This window comes from Hevea brasiliensis, chromosome 8 (assembly GCF_030052815.1).
Source record: "Hevea brasiliensis isolate MT/VB/25A 57/8 chromosome 8, ASM3005281v1, whole genome shotgun sequence".
Taxonomy (NCBI): Eukaryota; Viridiplantae; Streptophyta; class Magnoliopsida; order Malpighiales; family Euphorbiaceae; genus Hevea; species Hevea brasiliensis.
This window is the reverse complement of record NC_079500.1, coordinates 95,699,865-95,710,369: the sequence shown is the minus strand read 5'-3', so window position 1 is coordinate 95,710,369 and position 10,505 is coordinate 95,699,865. Positions and strand designations below refer to the sequence as shown.

General features: G+C 27.9%; 1 protein-coding gene across 2 annotated transcripts; it reads right to left on the bottom strand.

Annotated features, from left to right (window-relative positions):
- Nucleotides 1-215: 215 nt before the first annotated feature.
- LOC110646661 (uncharacterized) lies at nt 216-1,408 on the bottom strand. 2 transcript variants are annotated; one of them, XR_009150700.1, is made up of 3 exons: nt 780-1,408; nt 444-693; nt 216-335 (listed from the first exon to the last, which is right to left on the bottom strand). XR_009150700.1 is itself a non-coding variant. In XM_058151701.1 (2 exons), exons 1-2 carry the CDS (start codon nt 1,399-1,401, stop codon nt 581-583), a joined length of 735 nt encoding a protein of 244 aa, XP_058007684.1. In that variant the 5' UTR covers nt 1,402-1,408; the 3' UTR covers nt 423-580. The 2 variants fall into 2 exon arrangements, 1 of the variants encoding a protein (XP_058007684.1); XM_058151701.1 differs by lacking the exon at nt 216-335 and having other exon boundaries at nt 423-693.
- Nucleotides 1,409-10,505: the final 9,097 nt, after the last annotated feature.

Below are 10,505 nucleotides of genomic sequence, written 5' to 3'. Positions count from 1 at the left end.
GTGGAGAGTTCAACCTCAATATTTTGCAATACAGCAACGCCTGAACGCTTTCAAGGAAAAAAAATTATAAGATATCTCATTATGTATTAATTTTTAGTACATTATATATTCATAAATTTTTAATTATCTCATTAATGATGAGATATGAATCTCATCTTATTGTGAGATAAGAGTATATATATTCACGGATATCACCTAATCTTAAATGAAGAGAATACATACAAGTGCATAAATTTTTTGATTTATTGTATATATTTATAAATTAATTTCATATAAGATCATTGACTAAGAAGGCAAATTTTATAGAGCGTGTCCGTGGAGCTAGTCCTTTGATCCTACATGAAAAGAAGTAAGATTCTGTTAATATTGTCATAATTTTAATAGTGATTTATTTCTATTACTCTCTCAGTGTGCATAATTAAAAAGAAAAAAAAACTTGATACCATTGTCGAGAGTGGAGTATTACACAGGATGCAGGAGCAAAAAGACCTGAGAGACTACAGCACTGAAACAGCCAAAGAGACGAAAAGAAATCAAACCCATGCTTGAAACTCAAGACAAATTTTCAAACTGCCCACTTCTAGTTCCTAACCACTTCGTTAATAGCATCCTGATTCTCCATGCTTCCAAGAAAGACTTTTGTAAGAACTGTTTTAGACTGCAAAGATTCCTTGATGAGTAGCTTCAAAGCCTAGCCAAATAAGAAATCATACATATTAGCCACTCGGCTGGCTATAGCTAATTATATTGGATATATATACAAAATGATTAGCTTAACTCATCCATGTCTAAATCAACCACCCTTTCTTCAAGTGCACTTAAATCCTGGATCTCGAACTTGTTTAGTAGAGTAATGCTTGATATGGAAGACAAAGGGCTCACCGCCAAATTGTCCATCACCAGGTAAGTGACCACACCCTTTACAAAACCCTTCTCAGCAGAAGGCACCTGCTCACTAGAAAGCACCTGCTCACTAGAAAGCACATTCCTTCTACGATATAAACGACTAACGCGACTAGGACAAGCCCTACTTGTTTCCTTAACCGTATTATTGCCACATTCTAAGAGAGGGAATTCAGTGGCGGAGATGGAAACTGTTTTCTTCAAAATGGATTCTTTAGTTTCGCTTGTGTTCATGTAAGATTCACTGAGTTCGTCAACGCTCTTATACAGGTTCCCTAGGCAACCCACCATGTCTTGCTCTGTTAAGAGCCTAATGACAGACCCTAAAGGGAGTGTAAGAAGGTACAGAAGGAAATCCACAAAATCTTTTCCTGCTTCTGCAAAAAGAACCTTCTGGCTCTTTTTGTCTATAAGAAGCTTCAAGCAAGCTTTGGATGTTGCCATATGGCGAGGATGAGGGTGACTAGAAATTGGCTTTAAGGTTAACTCTTGATGCATGTTTCTTAGAGGCATATTTATAAGGGTGAGGCTATTACAACAAGTTTAATAATCGTTATTATACACATTTTGATTGGTTTTCCATAAATTTTAATATATAAATATTTGATTTGATGATTATTAAGTTCATTCTTATATTAAATCGAGTTTATATTTAATGCATTCTATTTATAATAGAAATGAGCAGTGGCTAATTAGTCCTATTGTTATAATTGTGGTGTACTAAGGAAAATTTTCGATTGATCATAGTAATTTCTCAAAAATTTAAAAATTTTTAATAAAAAAAATAGATTTTTTTGAATTTTTTACTTTAATTTCATAATTTTTGGAATTAAAATGGATTTTTGGATGAATTTTTAAATTGTTTTGGACTCAAGTGAAGTAATAAAAAGAAATTCAGGGTGAAAGTTACGTTCCCCGAAAAAATAAAGAAAAATAATTGACGGTTTCGTATAGGATAGGGAAAATAATTAAGGGTCTGTAGAAAGCAGAAACAATATGGCAAACGACATATTTTGATAATTTTTCCATTTAACGTTGAATTATAATTAGTTAAAGAATTATATTTATATAATCATAACCTTAGTAAAATTATATATAATTACTAAAATTAATTTAAATAATAAAAAATAATATAATTAGATTGTTAAGAAACCCAATTTCCCTCTTCACATATTTATATCGATAGATTATAGATATATTGGTACATAGATATATATAGATTATAGATTTGTTGTATTATTTATAATTTAAAATTTTAAAAAATAAATTAAATATCCATTTATAAACCTAAAAATTTCAAAATTTTAATAAAATAAAATTTAGAAATTAAAATTTAGAATATTTTTAAATTATTTTAGACTTAATTAACTATTTTTTAAGAATTAAAGCATTAAATAATAATTTAACATAAAAATAAAAAAAAATGGTTGTGGCAAAAAGTTGTTCATTGCTGAATTTTTTTTTAAATTAAAAATTAAGAAATAATAATAATAATATAATAATAATAGTAATAATAATAAAAAAGAAAAGGAGTAGATATTACCATCATTATTATTTTAGTGAAAAAAATATACACGTCACCCCTACCCTGCCATGCAACATCCACGGGAGGATTCCTTCAAGAGGAAGTTGTTGAAAAAAAGAAAAAGAAAAAGAGATAAAGGTAAATTGATTAGAAATTATTCCATGTTATTATTATATGTATAATAAATAATTTTTAATACTTAATTATAATAAAATTTATTATAATTAATAATTATAATAAAATTATTGTATATACAATAATTATATTCTAAAATTTTTTCAAACTAATTATAACTTGCTTTTAAAAAAGAAAAACTTTATAGGAGAAATTATTTTATTTACTTATAAAAAGATAATTATATGTTGAATTTAAAAACTATGCACATGTATTGGAAGAACTTAAGAATTTGTCTAGAACCTCTTCTCTCACATACTGACCGGTGGCAAAGCAAAAGCAATGCATATTATTATTATTATTATTATTATTATTATTATTATTATTATTATTATTATTATTATTATAACTTTCAAATGCAAGCGCACAAAGGGAAATTCTAAAATTTTGGTTTGTGTAGTAAGCCGTTAAATAGTTTTTTTAACATTACTATTTTTAATGTTGTAGCTCAGTGATACTAAAATTATTTTTAAGATTATAAAGTCTTAAGTTTAAATTTTAGTAATTAGTGATACAAAATATTCATATCCATCTGATTTCAATTATTAAGATCACCAAAATTTCTTACGTTCATGTTTTGCAATACAACAACACCTGATAATTGGTAAGACATCACGTTAATTGTCACGTTACACTATAATAAAGTATAATTGATAAAAATTAAAAAATATATGATTTAATTAGCAATTTTTTTTTAGTATGGAGTATAATTATAAAAAAAAATTATGAGAATTTTTTTTAGTAATTTTCCCTTACTCGAGCAAGAGAGTCTACAATGTAGCTCAGCAAGACATGTCACACTCGGTGCCGGAGCACCCTATTTTATCTTACTTTATTCTTTTAATAATTTGTTCTTATTATATTTTAATATCAATTATTTTTCTAAGGAGAAACCAGCGGAGTTTTCCCTGTTTCTATTACCATTTGGCGTATTTCACTATTTACCTACTTGAAATTTTCAATAATATTTTACATTAAAAATCTCATTCATTATTCTCATAATTATCTCACATTCAACTCTTGCAATTCATTCCATGTTCAATTCATATATCAAAATTTTCAAATCTCCATTAATTACACAATGTACAAACTAATTATATAAATTCACAAATTTCATGATATACAAATTAATTACAACTTTCTAGTTTACATTACAACATAAGAAATATTTATACTATACAAAATATATAAAATGACTAATGTGAGCCCTATCTACATGCATTGCTGAGGAGGTGACAACCTTGAACACTCTATAGATCAGAACTTTAAAATTCTAGTTTAATATCCACTGGGCTTTAGCTTCAGTAGCTGCGCGAAGGAAACAAATCCATCGCGCTAAGCATTTCTGCTTAGTGGTGTAATAATATAACCAAGAAAATACTATACAAAATACAGATGAAAATAAAACATAGTTCATTGTAACATTTAAATTATAATTCTATTACTAATCCTTTGTATCGTTTAATTCAATATTTTCTAGGTTATCTTTGATTATTTCATAATAACTAAGACTCTCAGAGTCATTTCATAATAGATAAATTTTTAACATCAATCCAGTTCATTTCAATTCTTTCTGCTAAATAACTAATCTAATTTATTTTAGGTCTTTTTACTCATTTATTTAATTTTTAATATTTTTAATTACTAATATTCTTAACTTATTTCAATAAATTTCACTGCCCAAGTAACCTATGACAGGCTGACTAAACTGGATAATGGGTCGTTGGCACTGGACACCGTGGTACCTCGAGCCGTCATACCATGGGACATGTAAGCTCAGTACATCAACCAATTATACAGTCAATATGGCTAAAAAGCCATGATAACATATCAGTATGGCTAAAAGCCATGATAACAAGTAATCGGGCATAAAAGCCATGAATACGGGTATAAAGCCATGAATGCGGGCATAAAGTCTTACGTAGTATTGCTAAAATAATACTCTATTAGCATGCCAATCTATCCAATCTGACACACATGTCTAGGCAATATATAGACACATTACTACCTTTAAGGGTTCATAAGTATCATTTTTTCATTATATGTTCCAATTATAATTTATAACGTTTTAATTTTTATTACTAGCAAAAGTGTAAATGTCTAAAATACAATTCTACCTAAATTTTGCATTCATCATTTTATTCATTCATTATGTCATTCATATTGATCACAATTTATAACAATTATTTTCATGTGTAATCGTACTCAATGCATTTTTCCTTATCCTTTCTCCAATAATGATAACTAAAATCTCATTCATATATTCATTTATTCATTACACTATGTATATAAATTATCATTCATATTTCAAGTAATCCATGAACATTTCATGGATTTCAAATTTAACTAAATTTTCCTTAAATCCTAGAGTCACTCAACTTTAAGAATTTAAATTCATTAATCATATTATCTATTTTAACCATCCTAATTGTTTTTCTAATTTAGTATACCATTTCCTATATCATTGGGGTTACTATTCCCTTGACCATTTCCCTTCAAAAGTTGACTTTTTAATTCATAATAGATTTGTTAATCCTAAGTTCATAGATTTTATTAGCAGTAGCTGCATACTATGATTATGAGATTTGGCAGATGGATGTCAAAACAGCTTTTCTCAATGGATACATTGAAAAAAACATTTTCATGGAACAACCTAGGGGTTTTGAATCCTAAGATGGTTCCAAAGTATGCAAGCTAAAGCGATCCATTTATGGGTTGAAACATGCTTCGAGGAGTTGGAACATCCACTTTGATGAAGCCATTAAGTCATTTAGCTTTATCAAAAATGAGGATGAGCCATGTGTATATAAGAAGGTTAGTGACAGTGCTATCACTTTCCTTGTCTTATATGTGGATGATATTCTGTTGATGGGTAATGACACAGGTATGTTGCCAACTGTAAAAGTATGGTTGTCAAATACATTCTCCATGAAAGACTTAGGGGAGGCAACCTATATTCTTGGGATTCGCATCTATAGAGATAGAGCGAAAAGAATAATTGGTTTATCCCAAAGTCTATACTTGGAAAAGGTATTAAAGAGGTTTAACATGTTTGATTCCAAGAGAGGATTGTTACCAGTGAGACATGGTATCCACCTTTCTAAAGAGATGTTTCCAAAGACACCTGAAGAAAGAGATATATTGGTAGATAGATATATATAGATTATAGATTTGTTGTATTATTTATAATTTAAAATTTTAAAAAATAAATTAAATATCCATTTATAAACCTAAAAATTTCAAAATTTTAATAAATTAAAATTTAGAAATTAAAATTTAGAATATTTTTAAATTATTTTCGACTTAATTAACTATTTTTTAAGAATTAAAGCATTAAATAATAATTTAACATAAAAATAAAAAAAAATGGTTGTGGCAAAAAGTTGTTCATTGCTGAATTTTTTTTTTTAAATTAAAAATTAAGGGAATGAGAATTTAATCCTATATTTATTAGATATATTATATGTTTTCGATTGTTAAATTAAATTAAATTTTATATCTATAATTAAAGATGCTAGAATGATTATAATAGATTATAATAATTATTATTATTATTATATAATAATAGTAATAATAAAAAAGAAAAGGGTGGCAGAGAATTCAAAAAGAAAAAGTAGATATTACCATCATTATTATTTTAGTGAAAAAAATGGGCGCAAAGCGCTAAAATAGGAAAAACTAACACACACGTCACCCCTACGCTGTCATGCAACATCCACGGGAGGATTCCTTCAAGAGGAAGTTGTTGAAAAAAGAAAAACAAAAAGAGATAAAGGTAAATTGATTAGAAATTATTCCATGTCATTATTATATGTATAATAATTAATTTTTAATAATTAATTATAATAAAATTTATTATAATTAATAATTATGATAAAATTATTGTATATACAATCATTATATTCTAAAATTTTTTCAAACTAACTATAACTTGCTTTTAAAAAAGATAAACTTTATAGGAGAAATTATTTTATTTACTTATAAAAAGATAATTATATGTTGAATTTAAAAACTATGCACATGTATTGGAAGAACTTAATAATTTGTCTAGACCCTCTTCTCTCACATACTGACCGGTGGCAAAGCAAAAGCAATGCATTTATTATTATTATTATTATTATTATTATTATTATTATTATTATTATAACTTTCAAATGCAAGCGCACAAAGGGAAATTCTAAAATTTTGGTTTGTGTAGAAAGCCGTTAAATGGTTTTTTTAACATTACTATTTTTAATGTTGTAGCTAAGTGATACTAAAATTATTTTTAAGATTATGAAGTCTTAAGTTTGAGTTTTAGTAGTTAGTGATACAAAATATTCATATTTATCTGATTTCAATTATTAAGATCACTCAAATCTCTTACGTTCATGTTTTGTAATACAACAACACCTGACAATTGATAAGACGTCACATCAATTGTCACATTACGCTATAATAAGGTATAATTGATAAAAGTAAAAAAATATATGATTTAATTAGTAATTTTTTTTTTAGTATGGAGTATAATTATAAAAAAATTATAAGAATGTTTTTAGTAATTTTCCCCTTACTCGAGCAAGAGAGTTTACAGTGTAGTTAAGCAAAATATGTCACACTCGGTACCGAAGTACCCTATCTTATCTTACTTTATTCTTTTAATAATTTATTCTCGTTATATTTTAATATCAATTATTTTTCTAAGGAGAAACCAGCGGAGTTTCCCCTGTTTCTATTACCATTTGGCGTATTTCACTATTTACTTACTTGAAATTTTCAATAATATTTTACATTAAAAATCTCATTCATTATTTTCATAATCATCTCACATTCAACTCTTGCAATTCATTCCATGTTCAATTCATATATCAAAATTTTCAAATCTCCATTAATTACACAATGTACAAACTAATTATATAAATTCACAAATTTCATGATATACAAATTAATTACAATTTTCTAGTTTACATTACAATATAAAAAATATTTATACTATACAAAATACATAAAATGACTAATGTTAGCCCTATCTATATGCATTGCTGAGAAGGTGACAACCTTGAACACTCTGCAGATCAGAACTCTAAAATTCTAGTCTAATATCCACTGGGCTTTAGCTTCAGTAGCTGCGCGAAGGAAACAAATCCATCGTGCTAAGCATTTCTGCTTAGTGATGCAATAATATAACCAAGAAAATACTATACAAAATACAGATGGAAATAAAACATAGTTCACTGTAACATTTAAATTATAATTCTATTACTAATCTTTTGTATCGTTTAATTCAATATTTTCTAGGTTATCTTTGATTATTTCATAATAACTAAGGCTCCCAGAGTCATTTCATAATAGATAAATTTTTAACATCAATCCAGTTCATTTTAATTCTTTCTGCTAAATAACTAATCTAATTTATTTTAGGTTTTCTTACTCATTTATTTAATTTTTAATATTTTTAATTGCCAATATTCTTAATTTATTTCAATAAATTTCACTGCCCAAGTAACCTATAACAGGCTGACTAAACTGGATAATGGGTCGTTGGCACTGGACACGATGGTGCCTCGAGCCGTCATACCATGGAACATATAAGCTCAGTACATCAACCAATTATACAGTCAGTATGGCTAAAAGCCCATGATAACATATCAGTATGGCTAAAAGCCATGATAACAAGTAATCGAGCATAAAAGCCATAAATGCGGATATAAAGCCATGAATGCGGGTATAAAGCCTTACGCAGTACTGCTAAAATAATACCCTATTGGCATGCCAATCTATCCAATCTGACACACGTGTCTAGGCAATATATAGGCACATTAGTACCTTTAAGGGTTCATAAGTATCATTTTTTCATTATATGTTCCAATTATAATTTATAACGTTTTAATTTTTATTACTAACAGAAGTGTAAATGTCTAAAACACAATTCTACCTAAATTATGCATTCATCATTTTATTTATTCATTATGTCATTCATATTGATCACAATTTATAACAATTATTTTCATGTGTAATTGTACTCAAAGTATTTTTCCTTATCCTTTCTCCAATAATGAGAACTAAAGTCTCATTCATTTATTCATTTATTCATTACACTATGTATATAAATTATCATTCATATTTCAAGTAATCCATGAACATTTCATGAATTTCAAATTTAACTAAAATTTCCTTAAATCCTAGAGTCACTCAACTTCAAGAATTTAAATTCATTAACCACATTATCTATTTTAACCATCCTAATAATTTTTCTAATTTAGTATACCATTTCCTATATTATTGGGGTTACTATTCCCTTGATCATTTCCCTTCAAAGGTTGATTTTTTAATTCATAATAGATTTGTTAAGCCTAAGTTCACCAAGATACCACATTTTACATTTTATTTTTGTTGGCATTGATTGCCAAACTCAATTCTTAGCCTCCTAGGTTTTATTTCAAATTTTTAGAATTTGAGGTCCAAATTCACTATTCCATTAGACCTTACTACAGTAAAAATTTGACAAAACTTTCTTCATGAAAGTTGTTCCTTTATGTGTCTTCTTTAATTTCCTTTTTAAATCACTCCATTTAGAGTTTTATAGCTCAAGTTATGGCCATTTTATCATAACTGGTCAGATTGACCTGTACTCAGAATTCTAGACAGAATTGATTCTGCCAGATTTAGTGTCGTGACTTTGGTGGACAATTCCATTAGGTTAAGTCTAGAATTTGAGTTTGTGTTCTACATGAGGGTTGTTCTAAATTGTCTAAGCTTTCCATTGATATTAAATTCAGGTCAATTGGATATTTTTACACTGAGTTATGGTCAAATGAACCAACACTATTTATTTGGTCACTTTTACCAGGTCCAGAATCGGTTACCCGGATTTGATCAATTTTTAGGGTATCCTAAGTTTGTTTTCTGGGCAAGGTTTCTTCATTAAAGTTGTGCCATTATATATCTAGTTTCACCTCCAATTGGCCTTGCACCAATTGGAGCTACACAAATTTAGTCAAGGCTCTCCAAACACACTAGACTCCAAGGGTCCAGATTCACAACCACAGGGCAGTCCACAATTTCCCAATCCAATACCACAACTCACTTCATTTTATGTTCAAAACTTACCAAATGGTCACTAATTGACCAATAAAATATTCATTGACCATTACACAAGCAAAACTCTAATTTTGCTCAAAACCCTAAATCCCAAATTTTACAACTTTCACCATACATAAATAATCAAGTTCTCATCACTTTGTTCTCATCAAGGGCAGCTAATATACTAATTTAATTCAAAGAAAAGTATCAAAACCCTAGCAATTCCTTGGCTGCTGAAATTTGGGATTTACTCTAGTATGCAGAATTTTCTTCTTTTTTCCATAATTTCTAGTTAAATTAGTGTCCTAACATGCTTACAAGAATAAAGAGAGAGAGAGAGAGAGATAGCACTAACCTTATGTAGAGACTTTTCCCAACACTCCAAAGTTCACTTTCCTTGATTTTCTTGGCTGCTAAACACCTTCCCAAGTGGTGTAGATAAATTTTAATGAATGTATCGTAGGGTTTGGTGGAGAGAAATCAAGGTTTTGGAAGGGAAAAATGAAAGAAATTTTTAATGGAGATAGTGAGAGGAGTTCAGCGGCTTATGGAGAAGATGAAGCAGAATTTGTTTTCATTTTGGTCTCAATTTATTGATATTTATCCCCTTTTTAATTGCTTGGCTAATTCCCATTGGTTGGTAATTTTATTTTATTCATTTATGACATTATGCTTATGTCATAAGTCTAATTTAAATTCAATTTCTTTTCTCATTTCTTTTACTCATTTTGAATTAAATTTTTAGCAATGTTTATTCATATTTTATGTCATATAATTTATTTACTTAATTGGACAAGTTGGCCAAAAATCATCTCTGAAGGTGAAATGACTAAAATGCCAT